The sequence below is a fragment of the Mus caroli genome, unplaced genomic scaffold (genome assembly GCF_978045245.1).
Source record: "Mus caroli unplaced genomic scaffold, Mus_caroli_1 scaffold_15, whole genome shotgun sequence".
Taxonomy (NCBI): domain Eukaryota; kingdom Metazoa; phylum Chordata; class Mammalia; order Rodentia; family Muridae; genus Mus; species Mus caroli.
The window spans coordinates 111,297,260-111,315,319 of NW_028227270.1; the positions used below are offsets into that span (position 1 = coordinate 111,297,260).

At 41.7% G+C, this 18,060-nt stretch overlaps 1 protein-coding gene and 1 pseudogene across 5 annotated transcripts in view; one reads left to right on the forward strand and one right to left on the reverse strand.

The window, feature by feature from the left end:
- The window catches only part of Larp4b (La ribonucleoprotein 4B), an 82,919-nt gene that overhangs the window by 42,978 nt on the left and 21,881 nt on the right, over positions 1-18,060 (reverse strand). For 3 of the 5 annotated variants that reach the window (XM_085831298.1, XM_021180161.3, XM_029468571.2), the window contains exons 2-3: positions 9,961-10,079; positions 8,254-8,313 (exon numbers count right to left, since the gene is read on the reverse strand). In XM_085831298.1, coding sequence (XP_085687424.1) covers positions 8,254-8,313; positions 9,961-10,041 — 141 coding nt within the window. In that variant the 5' untranslated portion in view covers positions 10,042-10,079. Of the gene's footprint in view, positions 1-336; positions 4,144-8,253; positions 8,314-9,960; positions 10,080-18,060 lie in introns of those variants that run through there. The other 2 variants (XM_029468570.2, XM_029468569.2) reach the window with 2 other exon arrangements.
- On the forward strand, positions 15,012-15,529 carry LOC110308435 (small integral membrane protein 29 pseudogene; annotated as a pseudogene).

The window sequence follows — 18,060 nt, forward strand, 5'->3', positions numbered from 1 at the left end:
CCATGTGACAAGAACCTCTCTCAGAAGGGTAAGGTACACTTAGCAAAACAGTATCCATATGAAAAGGTCTACACAATGCTGTGGTCTACACAATGCTGAGTGGGGGTTAATTAGTGAGGCATGCTTTAACATCAACAGTTTACACACAAACTCTGATTTAAATATGTCAATAATTCACATTTTCATTCGAAAAAGGTTAAATTAATGCTTCATGCATTCAGTCTTTAAAAAGCATCCAGACTGCCCACAACATAGGTTTAACTAATTTTCATAAACACAATCAAACAGCAAAAACTGGCACAGCACAACACAAAAAGACCAAGAGAGCATACTTACTAACTGTCCTCCTCTATTTGGCCACCCCCAAACAACACCATCCTCTGACACTGGCAGCTGAAAAGGGGTCTGTTCCAAGGAAAATGAAGTATTTTCTAAGTATTGGGGCTTGCTGTGTAGATCCTCATTAAAAAATTGAGCATCTTCTGTCATGTTCTCTGTGGCTGTGTTAGCCCATAGATAGCCCACTTGATATCTGCCACACCCACCTGCCAGTCCTGAAAGTGCCTGACTTGCTAGTCCTCCCACAGGGTAATAGGAAAATTCATTCAAAAAATGAGCATAGAACTCTTCGGGGATCCTGTGCCAATCCATTTCTGAGGGATTTTCAGATACAGCCTCTGTGGGTAATGCAATGTGGTCCGCACTTGGCACTACACATTCTGTGCTGTCGGCTGGGATGGCAGGAATTGCCTGCGGAGCATTACCAGGACTAGCTACAGGCATATCCACTCGAATAGACTTGACATCAATCAAAGAAGAACACACTTCAGAAGTGTCATGTAAAGCTGTTTTCTTAAAAGTCACGTCAGAGTTTCCCAAAAAATGTATCTCCCCATTTAAAGTGGATTCTTTAACTGTGGATCTGGCTTTTTTCCTTTTCGTCTTACATGGGCCTAAGCAGCCAATGCTGTTAGGATTATTACTGTCTTTATCCAAACAAAGTGTCTCGTTCTCTTCTTTGCATGTTAGCTTTTGTTTGCTCAATTCTGAAGCATCATTACCAAAGGCTTTAGAAACATCTTGAATTGATTCAGTGTTAATGAGACACAGGTCTGGGCTTCTGTCACTGTTGGCCCACTCCTCTTCAGGTGACAATAAACTGTGGTTTAAAGGTGGCACAACTGTAAGGTCTGGGTCTTCATTCACACCATCAGTTCTGTAACTGTTTTCAATTTGATTAGTTTCACAATCAGGATCTGCTGCTATGCCAATACCAATACAAGTTACCATATTCCCATTGGGCACAACCTTGCTAAGAACACTGGTTTCCCAATGAAAACTGGACTCGGCATTTCCTATGTTCTTCTCACTGATCTCTCTATAATTAGCTTTCTGTGGTTCCTTTTCAACATTTGCTAGTACATTGGGCCCACTAGATTGGTTGTGTAATACACCAACTAAGCTCTTCACATGTACTTTATCTCCTGTTTTGTCATGTAGGCCTGTTTCCGTTGCTTCAGGACCAGTACAAGTGAAAATAAATGCAGGGGATGTTACTGTGCCCTGATGAGGTCTGGAGTGAGACTCGTCATTCGGCATTCTTTGTGAAAGTCCAAGCTTCAGGAGACCCACCTTCTGGACCACCTCTTCTGTGTCTGGTTCACTTTTCACTTGAGTTAAATCATAAGTTTCTCTCTCAGCCTTGTCTGCCCTATTACCTCTACAGACATCTGCTTGACACCGACTTTTCAACTCCCTCTTGGCATGGCTCTCCGTCTCTAAAATGCTCATTTTATCCTCATCTTGACAAATGGAACTATTTTCAGAACACAAGAACAGCTCACCTCTGTTTGCCAGGTGGATACTTCCAGTTTCCAGATCGCTATCCCCTAAGTGTTGTTCCTCCATACATACTGGTCCCCGGTGGGATATAGGACTAGGGCCATCAAGTTTGTTCAAGGCAGCTTCTTTGAAATTAGCATGAACTGGGAGATAGTCCCTGTCCAAGCTCTCTGAAGCTAACTTTTCAGGACTTAAATTAATCTTCTCTAGAGCAAAGGAAAGGATCCTACCTGACCTGCTAACACCGATGTGGAAGTAATCATTACGTTCTAGTGGCTTTTCAGAGCTGTGCTCTCTTTCCATTTTAGAGTTTAAAGTTTGACAAGTGCTAACTGTTGTAGCCGCAGGTTCACCAATCCCATCAACATAGGAACTATCACTTGGTAAATTAACAAGTGAATCATCCATCTGACTTCCTATTCCTGAAGCACTGCTCTCCCTCTCTTCAGATACAGCACACATGCACTGTAATGAGTCACTGCCTATGTTAATAGTTAATTTAGAGAGTAGGCCAGTATTATGTAATATACTATGTTCTGTGTGATCGTTAGGGACTTTGGCATGAACTTTTGCCCTTAGAGACTCAGCTTGCAGGTCACTGATGAGTGCTTCATCAGATGCAGCACTGGCCACCAAAGGATCAGAAGTCCATTCACTTTTCTCACTAGACACTTCTCTTGCGTCACGTGGGCGGAGGACATCTTGGGGTAACAGCTCTTCCTGCTGCAGCTTTAGCTCTCCTGCCCTCTGTATGGCATCTGAGGCAGTATGCTCTTCCCTGTTATCTAAGGGCCGATCCTCTTGGAAAACTTGGTAAGTAACAGCTGAATGGCTTTCTTCTGCAGCTGTTCCATACATGGGAGTGAACAGTCCCTCATCCATGTTCATACAATCCAGATCTGCAGCACAAATACTATAAAATCTGCTTTCCCTTGAATTCTTACACAGTTTGTCACCAACACAAATACGGGTTGTATTTTGCAACTCTCCAGCAGGCACGCTAACAGAGTTACTCTCATTTAAACTACTGATTCCACCATTTAGCACGTTTTCTTTTTCTAATGAGTTTTTGCAAGTGGCCAGGTAACATTGCAGATGGTCACTTACAAAAATTTTCTCCTGCTGGTCAGAAGACATGGGCACACGTGAGAAAGGCTGGTCATTTTCAGAACAAGCCTGTCTATTACTATTCATACCCAGTGGATCACTGGCAATCTCAGAATTCTCTTCAATAGCAACAGTATCTAAATTCTTGTTAACCTCATCTAAATTTTCAGACCCACAAAAGAACTCATAAGTGGTAGAGGAATTAGAATTCAATGACTGCTTTGATCTATGATCCTGTTTGTGCCTGGACCTGGTAAAGACTTTAGTCCACACAGTAACACCAGCGGCTGCTCTGCTGGGTCCATTTTCAACATTATGAAGCTCCTCACCTTCAAGGGTATCAAATAATGAAGATAAAGTTTTACTTATCTTGGTCTCCGGTTTCTTCTCTTCCACACATTTTTGTAACAGGCCAATTTTCTCATTGTCACTGTCATTACTGAGTTCTTTGCTGAAGCAACAGCCCATATCGAAACTTCAGAACTCACATCACAATGTTCGTCCTTTTTTGCGCCTCTACAAATGTGTCTCACACTAACTTGCTACAGTTTGGAGACTAAGCCAACAGCCCATACCAAAAATAGCTCCTTGCAAAGCAGTCACATGCTCCTGCCACTCAAATCCAAGTCCTAATGACAACAGAGTCCTGCCTGACACTCATCAGACTTCTTGTGCTGAAATTCAAATGGCACATGGAATCTAAAGCTGCAGAACAGCCACAGGGGAACAGAAACATATACAAGGTTTGATCTGATTTTCAAACACTTAACTCTAAAAACAACTGAAGTTCTTTAGCTCAGCCAGAAGAAATTTCAAACTTCTGTTCTTTTTTTTCAGTGTTTCAGTATTACCTGGATTATATTTCATAAGACAACAGCCACCAAAAAATTTAGTTTGTAAAGTCCCTTTAAAGAAAACAATACCAGAACCTTACTCTGTACATTTACAACCATGAGACTGCTAGGCGTGAGATCCTGCTGTGCAAGCCTGAGCTCAATACCCAGATGGCACACAGGACCTCCACATGTTCCATGTGGCACAGGTACTTGCCCTTGCACATGCACACACATGCGCGCGCACACACAAATAATCGTAAAAACTCTACATTTTAGAGTTACTTAATTTCTAGCTTTAAAACACTAATGGAAGGAGGTACAGAGACAAAGTTTGGAGCCGAGACGAAAGGATGGACCATCTAGAGACTGCCATATCCGGGGATCCATCCCATAATCAGCCTCCAAACGCTGACACCATTGCATACATTTGCAAGATTTTGCTGAAAAGACCCTGATATAGCTGTCTCTTGTGAGACTATGCCGGGGCCTAGCAAACACAGAAGTGGATGCTCACAGTCAGCTATTGGATGGATCACAGGGCCCCCAATGGAAGAGCTAGAGAAAGTACCCAAGGAACTAAAGGGATCTGCAACCCTATAGGTGGAACAACAATATGAACTAACCAGTACCCCCTGGAACTCGTGTCTCTAGCTGCATATGTATCAAAAGATGGCATAGTCAGCCATCAGTGGAAAGAGAGGCCCATTGGTTGTGCAAACTTTTTATGCCTCAGTACAGCCAGGGCCAAGAAGTGGGAGTGGGTGGGTAGGGGAGTGGGGGGGGGGTTATGGGGGACTTTTGGGATAGCACTGGAAATGTAAATGAAGAAAATACCTAATAAAAAAAAAGTTAAAAAATTTTCTTAATGTTAAGAAATCATGTTAATTCTGTCAGGCAAAACAATAGAATGACAAAAAGATCTATTTTGAAGTGTTGATGGTGAGATAACAAACTGTCCAGAGAATAAAGTTCTACTTCTATGCACGGGTAGAGTGTTGTGTGGGGCAGAACTGAAGCACGAGAGTGAGAGCCAGGCTGACTGCTAGGGTTCATGATGCCTGCACTGAGATGCACATACTATTGTCTTTACTCTTTAGATAGCTGAAAAGTGAAATTATGAAAGAAAATGCACTGGTATTTCTACTAAGAATTCTCCTAAAATCACTATATACTGCTACAACATTTAACCTGTAGGACTCTGTGCTAAAAGCAGGCAGCTGTCATTTACAAACAAAATGCAAGTACTGGCTATTTTCATGAGTGTGAGCCTACTTACTTATGCATACTTGTAGTAGTTAATTTAACATTCACTCAGAAACAATGTCATCAAAAGGTATAGTTTCTCCATGGGGGCAGGGTGAAAAGGTAAGTCCTGGAAGTTAAACTATAGCCTTGTAAATGACAAGCAAGCACTCTACCACCGAGCTATATCCCAAGACAGTTAGTTCCTTTGCCTAAGTTCTCTGATGTTGTTTTTAAGTAGTTCTGAAAGCTTATTTCTGATTGGGCCAGTAAAACGGCCATAGTGGATAAAGGCACTTGCTGCCAAGCCTGACAATCCCAATTTGATCCCTGGGTCCAACTTATAAAACAAAAAAACCTGATTTCCCTTAAGTTGCCCTCTGACCTAACTAACCCTACACACACATACACACACACACACACAAGGAATAATTAAATATAATGAAATGCTTAAGGTCATTCTGACACAGTCCAAACTTTACGACTTGTCTACAGAGTTAGTGCATAAGAATCAAATAATAATATTACAAGTAGAAAAGAACATGGCACTCCCCAGAAAAGCAAGCACTAACATGGCCTGTCTTTATCCAACAGCATCTTTGCTCATTTATGGAAATACAACAGAAAACGCCTGAGGCCAAAGCAGGAGGATTTATAGAGTCTAAGTTCCTTACTGGGCTTCTAACGGTGACTGTTTCCTTCTGGCAGAATCTGTGGCTCTAACTGATAACCTTGTCAAATATCAGTCATCAGATCTTGTTTCTTCCTTAAGTAGATCCCATCATATAGGCCCAGAGTCTTCATTCAAACTATGTCCAAAGCCATCCCATCTCTATCTGTGTTAGCCTCCTCTTGCTACCAATATCAGGACCTTAGGCAGAAAGCAGCTGTAAGTGCTGTGCCCATCACTCTTGCATCTCTGCCCACTGCAATCTCGCTTCCACTTACATTACCCTGGGATCTGCGCTTGCTGAGGTCATAATTGATGACCTGTTTTGCTCCAGTTCTGTCAAGTCAGTTGGTTCCTATTCGCTTCCTTTCTATCTTAGCCTAACACTTTCGTTCCCTCATTCCGTCAGCTACTTTCTTTCCAGTTTCTCAACACTCCATTGCCATCATTTTTCCTGTCAGTACTTTACAGAGACATTTAATGCAAACTTAATACTTCAGTCCTCTTGCTTTAAAACCAGTAGTGAAAGTTACAATATTTTAAAAATCCCTCTTTTACTAGGGACAAAAAACAAGAGTATTTCTTCTACAGATGCAACTATAGCTTCCTATTCTCCAAGTTTGTATTTACTTTGCTCATATAAGCTTCGGTAATACAACTCCACATGCTGTGTTAGGCCTAACATTAACATTGTGTCCTGTCCTCATCTGTGAAACACCTGTCCATAGAAAATGTTTCCCCTATCTTTATTATCTGTACTCTGCCCTATTGAATGAATACTCAAAAAAAACTTTGTTCAGAAAGTAATAGGCACAAAAAACACAGTAATGGCACAGTACATCTGGCTAGAATAGTGATAGATGCCTTTGATGGAAGATTTGGAAGGCAGAGGCAGTCTGTAAGCTCATCTGTTCTTGTTTTTCTTTCCTCTTTTCTTTCTTTCTTTCAAAAAAAAAAAAAAAACCAGAACACCTGTGAGAATCCAAAGCTGGGGGTTGAGGGGCCAGTGATTAACTCTAACTGTCCACCAAAATGCTCAGTGCACCACCGTTACTTGGAAGATAAGGCAAGGTGATTGAGAGTTCAAAGCCAACATGGACCACACATACAGGAAGATTCCAACTCACAAGAAAAGTTCTAGAAATACAAGACTGTAATGAGTGTACAACTTAGCAAACTGCTAAGTATCATCAAATTCTACACTTAAGCCTAACATAAATAATAATTAAAAATTAAATTCAAGTGTAGTGGAATATACACACACATCTCTGCACCTAAGAGAAGCCAGGGCAGAAAAGTCACAAGTTCAAGGCTGGCCTGGACTATGTAGCAAAATCTCACCTTAGGGGGAAAAAAAATACTAACATATAATAATACATGGAAGAAGAGTAGAATGATAAGGAAAATATACAACAATAGCTAAAGGAAGTGTCTTGGAGGCTAAATGCCTGTAACTCTAGTTTCAGGGTCATGCATGGGGTATGGAGACATACATTCAGGCACTAACACACACACACATAAAATAAATCTTTTTTTTTTTTTAAAGTAGATGATGGGTTAGTGAGATGGCTCACCAGGTAAAAGTGCCATCCACCAAGACTGATGATCTGAGTTCAGTCTCTGAGAGCCACATGCTTGAGAGAACTAAGTCCTACAAGTTGTCCTCTGACTTCTGTGTGCTAATTTCATAGATGCTATGTATTTCAGAGAATAGATCACTAATGTTTATTATACTGCAAAGTTCCTAAGAGTTGTAAAATACTTAAAAGATAAACTAAATTTGTAATATTATGGAGATGTACTTCCTATATGCACATATACATGCAAAAAGCAAGATTTACTCCCTTATCCTTTTCTTCAAACAAAAAAACAACAAACAAACCATGTCTCATGTCTCTAAGACTGACCTCAAACATGCTCTGTATTAAAAATGAGCCCCAGCCCACCCTTGTTTCTTGCCTCCCATGATAGGGTGAGAAGTATAAGCCACCACACCCATCTACACAGTCCTCTCCTTACATATGAGGCAAATCCCCTACCAGCTGAGCTATATATTTAGCCTGTTTTCTTTTTTTTTTTGTTTGTTTTTTTGTTTTTTTGTTTTTTTGTTTTTTTGAGACAGGGTTTCTCTGTGTAGCCCTGGCTGTCCTGGAACTCACTTTGTAGACCAGGCTGGCCTCGAACTCAGAAATCTGCCTGCCTCTGCCTCCCGAGTGCTGGGATTAAAGGCGTGCGACACCACCGCCCGGCCTAGCCTGTTTTCTTGTTCTTTTATTACTTAGGATTTGACTTGAATACTCTAAAAAAGTTATCAAAATGTAAAGCTAATCATATACATACGTAACAGATTAACTGTCATAAATACTTGAGAAGAAATTAATATATCTGACACATTGTGAAAAAGAGTATTAACATTTAACACACTCAAGGGCACAATGCCAAATAGATCCTCCTTTTAAGAAACATCTACATCTTACTAATTATTTCACAATATGTATTTGGGATAATAATCTGTAGTCTTGGCTGCGGTTGGGCAGTTTGTGATTACTGAATTACCTGAGTCAAAGCTGGGAGGGAACTTGTTTGAGAAGTGGTTTGCGATATAGGACCATTCATCTGTAAAATTGGAAACATCAAAAACTCCATTATCATAACATTAATAAAACATAATTTTAAACCATAGCAATTTAAGTAAAACCAAACCCACTGGAAAAAAAAAATCACGATTTTATATAGCAAGAAATCTGTAAATAATGATATTCAGAAGTACAGTGGCACCTTAAGATGTATAACTTCTGAAGTTCTAACTAAACATTACAAACAAAATCTCTGGTAGTTTCAAATTGAGGTAATTTTAAAAGGCTGGTTTTCCCAACATCACTTAGAAGCTTTAAATATTATTGTTTGACAGGATTAAAATTTTTTTCAGATGTATTATTTTTATGAATGTATGCATGTATGTATTCACACATGTGTGGAGGTGCCTTCAGGGACCACAGGATGGCGTATGAGCTGCCCAGGGTGGATGCTGGGAACTGACCTCTGCAAGAGTAAGTAGTACACTCAAATACTGAGCCATCTCTCTAGTCCAAGGGTAAAATTCAAAGGTGGCCAAAACAACACACAAAAAGAAAAATCAAATCCTATCTCTTCACATATAATTCACTATATACCATACTTAGCTTTTAGGGTTATTTTATGTGCATGCATGAGTGTTTTGCCTACATGCATGTCTATATGCCTGGTACCCATGGAGGTAGGAAAGAAGGGTCAGGTTCTGTAAGTAAGTCATAGAGTGAGAGCTAGGAATCAAACCCGGGTCCCCTGCAAGAGCAACGAGTGCTCTTAATTGCTGAGCCAGCTCTCCAGCTCACATTTTCTTTTATTATTTGATTATCTTTTGTGTTATGTGTATATGTACACATTGTGTGTGGGTGGGTGGGTGATGTCAGTGTGCACATGAGAGTCAAAGAACAGCTTTGACAAACTTGTTCTCTCTCTCTCCTGCCACCGTGGAACACGGCAAATCACATTCAGATTGGCAGGCTTGTGTGGCAACTGCTTTTACTCACTCTGTGGACCCCAAATTGCATTTTCTTGAAAAGCTCTAAGTATCTAAAGTTATGTCTTTTGCTTCCTGTATCACCTATACTTGTAGTTTCTGTTAATAAAGCTGCAGATATTTTTTTCAAACAAATATAGTTCAGCCTGAAATACTACAGCTTGCTACCAGGAAAAAAAAGAAACAGAAAAATCAAAACTAGAATTTCTACTACTTTCTCTTCAAGTATACCATAAAACAAGCTGACTTTCCTTTGAAAATATGTCACAAGGCCCTCATTCCGGAGGCAATCTAGAGGAATGCCACACACAGATATCAAAAAACCAAAAATAATCTGAACAGCTCGAGCTAAGTTCCCAGCTAATACCATCAGATCACACCATCTTTTAGATAATTATGCTTCAATATAGCTATCCACTTCTCTTTTATTATAAAACTTAGCATAGTTTGCCCTGTAGGTCTTTCTCTCTGAAAACTTCTGTGTATATCTGTTGCTGTAGAGATCTCAGCCAGGAACACTGGATGAATAAGTTCTTTTTCCTCTGTTATCATTTGATACACGTGTTCTAAGAAACTTTATTAGTGTTACTGTTAACCTCTTCTTTAGTCCAATGTAGAGTTCTTTATCAGAAATAGGAATGGATGCCTGTGGCCTGTGCCCTACAGGCCTCCCTCTGGGCCTCCCCTCTAACAACACCTACCAGATGAGAGCTGTCCTTGCCCTCCTGGACTCGCTGTGCCTGCGGTTCAGCCACAACTTTAGCGTCCTGATCAGAAGTCATGGGCTCCACTGGAAAAGTATAATGCTAACCTCAGGACGCTGGAAAAGACAGAGTGTGAAAGTTAGCTTTGATTTGAGAAGCACCAGTTTTTATTGTTTTATCTAAATGTTCCAGGTCTAAGCTAGCCTGGAATTCATAGGAGCCCACGTCGCATACAACTAACTCATCACAATCCTCCTGCCTTAGATTTCCCAATGCTGGGATCACAAGTGTGAGCCACTCCACCCAGCATTATAACTGATTCTTAAAGTAAATTACTAAGCTGAGACTGCCAGAGTCTTTCAGAATATTTGTTTGCCCTCTGGATTCCAAGTAGTTTAGAAACATTTGCCCAGAACACTCATGCTATTCACTAAGCAAGCAGCAAGTTTCTCCTTCAGACCAACCGGGTAAAGGCTACATCCGAAACCTTAGAAAACATGTGCTAACAAAGAAAAGCTCAGGTATTCATCTTAAAACCTAAAATTAAGGGGTTGATAGTCAAGGCACATGAGGAATATTCACAGCTCAAGAGCAAAAATCAAACTAATTTCAAACCTGGCCAAAGAATGCAAGCGTGTGCGTGCGAGTGTGACGGCACACACACGTTCCCAATGGAAAATAACACACATACATACTAAAATATTCAAATACCTCAGTAATCGTCAGGGAAAAGCTAATTAAAACCACAAAAGACACCATCATGCACCTGTTGGGATGGCTATAAAAAAGACGGGCGACAAGTGTTGGCCTGGGTGTGGAGAATGGGGAATGCTGCTGGAAGGACCTGTGTGCCGTTACATTAGTTCTCAAACTTTTAAAAAGAGAACTACTACACTACACGATCCAGCAATTCCATTTTTTGGTATACATCCAAAGAAAATGCAATTAGCTCCTCATGAAGACAGCCCATGCTCACTGCACTACACACTAGCCAAGACAGATAGAAATGAAAGACTCACTGATAGATAAAGGAGTAACGGAGGGAGTGTGCGCTTGCTCAGACTTAGATCAATCTTGTTATTTTCTGAACGTGAACAGATAAACCTGAGAGATGCTGAGCTAAGGGAATCAATCATCAAGCACTGCAAGTTTAATACTGCATGAATTCCCTTACAAATACAACCTAATCAAAGACACACAGACAGAGGGGTGGGGAGAGTGAGGGAAAGAGGGAAACAGAATGGTAGTTTCCTGGGCCTGGGAAGAAGAGAGGAAGCCACGGGTCAAAGAACTCAACAGTGCAGTAATCTAGCAGGATGTCTCCTGTCAGTTACTGTGCACAGAAATCTGCTTTGCATGTAGATGTACACATAAAAAGTCACAATGTGAGATGACGAATGACAAGAACCATTTTACCATGTATACCTTAGTTAAGTATATAGTAACAAATCACAGAATCCACCAATTTCAAAAATAGAAAACTTTTTGTGAAACCCAAATTTGTATCTTTATAGTTTTTGAATGGTCCCCTGTTTATTTATCTTGATCAAGAACAATTGTGGATGAGGCATGGTAGCAAATATTCTTAATCCCAGCATTCAAGAAGCAAAGGCAAGCAAATCAACCAGTCTGGTCTATATATCAAGTTTCAGGTCAGCCAGAGGTACATTAAACAATAATTGCAAAAGAATGATTTCACTAGAAAGAAGCTAAAAATATTTGAGCAGAGTTATACAAACATTGGATCATTCAGGAAATATTCTCTAAACTCAGCACTAGGCAATAAACTTCACATACTATATCTAACTCTTAAAAATGACTTAGAGACAACTTTCATGACTATTACTGTGAGGATTCATAATCATTTATTTTAGTTCTGAGTTAAAGGCATATCTTCTTTAATGCTTTACAAATAAGATAAAGAGTTCAATGTAGGCCAGGTACCTTTCAGTCACTTCTGAAAACAACTGGGCGTGAGGTGGGCGGGGCAGATAAAAGTAACTTGTTTGGTTTCACTAAGTCTCCATACAGGTTTTTTTCACTTATACTATTTTAATTAAGTTAGCACACAAAGCATCGGGCTTCATCACACACCTCATTATACTTTGTTCTCCTGAGTCCCCTTTCCCACTGTCTTCTTTCATGTCCAGAACTTTCCAGCTGGGTTCTCTTTCTTCTCCCAGCTAGTCCCAAAGTATTCTTTATCACTTGCATTCCATCGTCCTATTCCCATCCCCCAACATCTCATGACCCTTGCTTTGTGACTGCCATACACATATATATGTATATAAACACAGAGGGAGAAGGAGGAAGAGGGAGGAGAGAACTGAAAATTTTAAATGTAGGTTCCAAAGGAGACAAACAGTGGACTTGTCTTGAATGTGGTTTGATTTTCAGCTGCATCCATTTTCCTGCAAATATCTTGATTTCATGTGTAAAATTCTGTTATGTACCATATCTTCTAGGCTGGCTATGTATTGATGGCCATCTAGGCTGGCTCCATTACTTGACCATTAAGAAGAGTGCAGCAATAAACACAGGTGAGTAAGTATTGTGTGCTGACTTGGTATACACAGACCCATGTATAGTCAGGTTATACTAAACTGTTATTTTGAGGAATTTCATAATGGATATATACGAGTTCACATGTCCGCTGGCCCTCTCCCCATAGCCTTACCAGCATTTGTTGTCATCTGCTGTCTTTATTTACTTATGTGTTTGAGTGTTTTGCCTGTGTGTCTGTCTGTACTTATTAGCGCCTATTGAGGCCAGAACTGGAGATGTCAGCTGCCTTGGGCGCATTTTTCCAACAGCTAAGGATGTACAGGGGTTTTCCATCTTTTTAATGCTTCTTTCTAGTCTCCAAAACCTGGTTCTAATTTCCAACACTCTTATTAAGGAGATTATTTGATAATCAAAAGCAATCTCTCACACACATATTAGCATAGATCTTTAAATCCAAAACCGGGGGGGGGGGGGGGGGGGTAGGAGGAACAGAAACAAGCAGATCTCTTTAAGAAGCCAGCCTGATTTACAAAGCAAGTTCCAGACCAGGTAGGGCTGCATAATGAGATCCTGACTGAAAAAAGAAATGAAATTTAATAAGTAACAGCCAATTTCAGGAGGGTACTGTTAGAACACATGTGCTATCTGGGTGGAGGGGACACTAGGAAGTGGGACGAATGACGATGGTTGGTTAAAAGGGCCAGATGAAGCGCTGCGCCTCTTTGATCCCAACACTTGGGAGGCAGAGACAGGCAAATCTCTCTGCGTGTGAGGTCATCCTGGTCTACACACGCATTCAAGGACAGCCAAAGCTACACAGAGAAACACTACCTTGAAAGAACCAAACAAACAAAAAACAGAAAGAAAAGAAAAGGAAGAAAAATGGAAGAAAAGGAAACAGGAGGGAATTAGGGGGGTGTCTACCCTATGAAAAAGCTTTAAGGATACTTGGTAAGCTAATTTAAAAATATGAAGTTGAACAGAAGTAACTTGACTGCGTAGATAATCTAACTCTCAGAAGCCATAGGTTATTAAATGAGAGTCCCCAATGACTCCTCTCACCTCCCAAGTTGCTGGTCAGGAAGATCTGAGAATATCAAACAACACAGGCAATTGCCACAGTGGTTGACTGCCAACCAGGACTAATGACCTTACTGCTGAAGACGCCACATGATCTCGTTGCAGGTCACAGAGAAATCAATTTGAACTGAGATGAAAACCTTTCTCCCCAGGTAGCCTCTACAGTACCAGAATGGGCTGGTGGGTCTTTCATGGTATATTATCAACCTGTTAGGTAGGGTGTGCCCTGCTAGTAAGATAGAGGTATGTCCTCTTCATTTTGGCTGGTATTGAGACCCACTCCACTCCAGGGGGGAATCCCTTCTGGTCTCATAAAGCCTGGTCAGAGCTGGGCCTGTGGAGGCTATAAGTCTCATTTTGCTATGATATACCCATCATTTCTCCCTCTTAGGCTTTTGCAAAAGCTGTCAACTCTGGCACAAGAGACATCCCCTGCAGTGAGCAGCAGTAACTACAGACTCACAGTGGTCAAAGTGATCACAGTGACCGCTGCACATTCAGTAATCAATGGGACATCCACAGTCACCTACCATAAGGCTCAGGGGACATCATAGAAGACAGTTTAAAGACTGTAAGAACCTAAAGGATAAAATATTTAGGAAAGCTCTCTGCTAGGCACAACATGGCCACAACACTCCTGAACCCACAGCAGCTGTGATTGTGGAGCAAGACTAGGACCATCAACCTACCATGTGGGAGTGGGCACTCATGAGGCCCCATGACTCCCTAAGGATTGTAGCTCAGGCTGTCTTTGACCTTGCTTGCTGTGTAGTCAGAAAACTTGTAACTTCTGGTTCTACAGTCTCCATTTTCTGCATGCTCGGATTGCAGGCATGCCCTACCATGCCTTTTATGCTGTGCTGGGAGTTGAACCCAGGACCTTGTGCATAGCAGACAAGAACTCTACCACCTTACCTATATCCTCAGCCCTAAACAGGTATTTTATAAGTCATATAGATTATCCTAAATCACCTGAGTAAAGAAAAACTACTTAGTATTTGCCCAACCCACCCCTAAAAAAACAAAGAAGCTGGAGGGAGGGCAGCTCTCTGTTTTAAATGTGTGGATACAGATGTACATGTGTATGCATGCACTCTTTGTCTTAAACCTTTGAGAATGAGTGAGTTTCAGTAATGTGGAGGCAGGGTGACTGCCAACCCTAGTGACCCTCCTGTCTCTGGCTCCCACAGCGCTAGGGTTACAGATATGAATGGTCATATCCAGCTTTTTATGTGAGTGCCTAAGATTTAAACTCAGGTCCTCACGCTGTGTGTTAAGTGTTCTTACAAAGTCAGCTATCTCCCTAGCCCAGTCAGGTCAATTCTGAAGGGCAGATTTAGGTATGTAAGAAAACTACTAGGGAGGGCTCTTCCAAGGCCGGGGCCAACCCAAGGTGTTGCTGTCAGGGCTGCACTGCACGGCGGGAGGGAGCCCAGAAGAGGCACCCTCCCAAGGCCACCACTGCCCATGCAGTCCATCCATTCAGCCATCTGGCTACTGATGTCATGAGTAACACGACAGTGCCCAATGCCCCAGGCCAACAGCGACTCTATGGTGGGCTATGTGCTGGGGCCCTTCTTCCTCATCACCCTGGTCGGGGTGGTGGTGGCCGTGGTAATGTATGTGCAGAAGAAAAAGCGGGTGGACCAGCTTCACCATCACCTGCTTCCCATGTATAGCTATGACCCTGTGGAAGAACTACAGGAAGTTGAGTAAGAGCTGCCATCTGATGTGGGAGACCCCAAAGATGGTTCATGGCTGGCAGAGCAGCAACCAGCACAAGCGGATGCCCCTGCTGGACATCAAGACAAGACCGTCCACACCCCGCCATTCACCACCCACCCAGATAGGTACAGGAGCGTCTATTCTGAGCACCTATTGCTGGCCCCGAGCCAAGCCTTCCAGGGACGGACGGGCCTCTTCCACACTAGCCTATTCCCACGATGACAGGTCCAGATGTATAGGTGTATATGTTTTGTAAATAAAAACTTTTGTGGCTTCAAGATACAAAAAGAAAGAAAGAAAAAGAAAGAAAGAAAGAAAGAAAGAAAGAAAGAAAGAAAGAAAGAAAGAAAGAAAGAAAGAAAGAAAGAAAACTACTAGGAAGGAGGGACCAGGAAGGGGGACAACATTTGAGATGTAAATAAGTAATATAATTAATAAAATGAAAAGAAAAAGGACAAAAAAGAAAACTACTTAAGATGAAGCTGGTCTTGAATCACAGTGAATGACAAGAGTCAGAATAACAAGAAACACTGTTTCAAAGAACGTGAGTGAGCCGGGCGTGGTGGCGCACGCCTTTAATCCCAGCACTTGGGAGGCAGAGGCAGGCGGATTTCTGAGTTCGAGGCCAGCCTGGTCTACAGAGTGAGTTCCAGGACAGCCAGGACTACACAGAGAAACCCTGTCTCGAAAAAACAAAAAACAAAAAACAAAAAACAAAAAACAAAAAAAAAAAAAAAAAAAGAACGTGAGTGAAAAAACCTAAGTGGCACAGGGCTTAGTGTCAACCAGGGAGTGAGCAGGATAGTCTCATCCAAATCTGTCAAGCCCTGGGGCAGGGGATGCCTTAACCTCTGGAGACTTTGGTCTGCTGTTGCAGCAGAAGCTGAACACTGAAGCTGCAGAGGACTGAAGCTGTATCTCATAGAGCACTTGTACAGATGCTTCCCTGATTCCAGAGCACTCCAGAGTCAGGCTCAGAGCATCTGGGGTATTTGAGGTAGCTGGGGGAGGAGGAGAGAACCTGCCCAGCTCACAGCCTACTCAGTTAAGTGTGGCCATCAGAGGTTCCCAGTACACAAAGCACAGACGCTACTCAAGTGAAGACTGCAGTGACAGACACACTTGTCTAGCATGTGCTCGGCACCAATATAAATTGTAAGAAAGACTCTCCCAGTTTAACTGACACTCTCCCCACACTCAACTCCTACCCCCGCCTACCAGGAAGAGTCCAATTTTGGAGAACTGAGAGAAAGTCACTCCAACAGGTCATTTACTATACTTTGAATAGTATTTTGAGTTTAAGAGCTATCATGCCTTTTTCCCCCCACATATATATCTAATCCTTTTTAAAATTTTCATTGCTAAGTGAACTTTTAAAAACTCACTCTTCTTTCCTCTTCCACTTTAGTCACGTTTCCCAGCCCTTCTCCAGTCCATTCCCTCTTCTAACCTGTAACTGCAAACACTTTACTTTCACGCCTCATGACTGTTCCACAGCCATTATGGGCTTTAATGAATTTTAACTGTATGTATGTACCTTGTTCAGGTTTTGTTGTTGTTGTTGTTGCTAATGCAGTCTTTATTCGAGGACTGAGAAGGCTGCTTCAAGTTGGGGAGATAGTCCAGACAACAAAGTACTTAGCATTGAGTGTGAGGAACTGAGTTCAGATCCCTGGCACATACATAAAAAGTTAGGTGCAGAAGCCTAATTACTGTAGGCTAATCATTGAGCTCTAGGTTCAGTGAGAGACTGTCTCTCTCAATAAGCCTTTGACCTTTGAATTCCACACACATACATACAGATGTGCATATACATATGTACATGTATACAACTATATACCACACAACAGCATTCATGCACAAGCAAACAGGCTGCTCAGTAAGAAGACAAAGGGGATCAGGGATGCAGGGTTCAATTCCCATCACCATGTAAACTAGGTGTGTAGTACCACACTGTACTACCTACTATATAATCTCAGGAAATGGAGGCAGGACAATTTGAAGTTCAAGGTCAATCTCGGCTGCCTTGCAGGTTTGGTGCCAGAATGAGTATGAGTCTCAATATTAAGAAGAAAACAGAGCTGGAGAGACAGCTCAGCAGGTAAGAGCACTGACTGCTCTTCCAAGGGTCCTGAGTTCAATCCCCAGCACCCACATGGTGACTCACAACCACCTGTAATGAGATCTGACGCCCTCTTCTGGTGTGTCTGAAGACAGCTACAGTGTACTCATATAAATAAAATAAATCTTTAAAAAAAAAAAAAAAAGAAGAAAAAAAAATGTCTAAAGGGCTATCAGCAGCTTGTCTGACACCTAGTAGGTTGGGTTTTGTTTTTGTTGTTTTAAAGACAACCCTGGGATATCTTAATATGAAAGTAAGGAAACCGCTCACAGTAAGTGTGGCTACACTACAAGAACACTAAGGAAACCGTTCACAGTAAGTGTGGCTACACTACACGAACACTAAGGAAACCGTTCACAGTAAGTGTGGCTACACTACACGAACACTAAGGAAACCGTTCACAGTAAGTGTGGCTACACTACACGAACACTAAGGAAACCGTTCACAGTAAGTGTGCCTACACTACACGAACACTAAGCCACAGCAGGAGAGGCAAAGAATGAATGATTTTAAAGTATCAAGATGTGGGCTAGAGACAGCTCAGCGGTTAAGAGCACTGACTGCTCTTCCAGAGGCCCTGAGTTCAATTCCCAGCAACCACATGGTGGCTCACAACCATCTGTAATGGGATCTGATATGCCTTTTTCTGGTGTGTCTGAAGACAG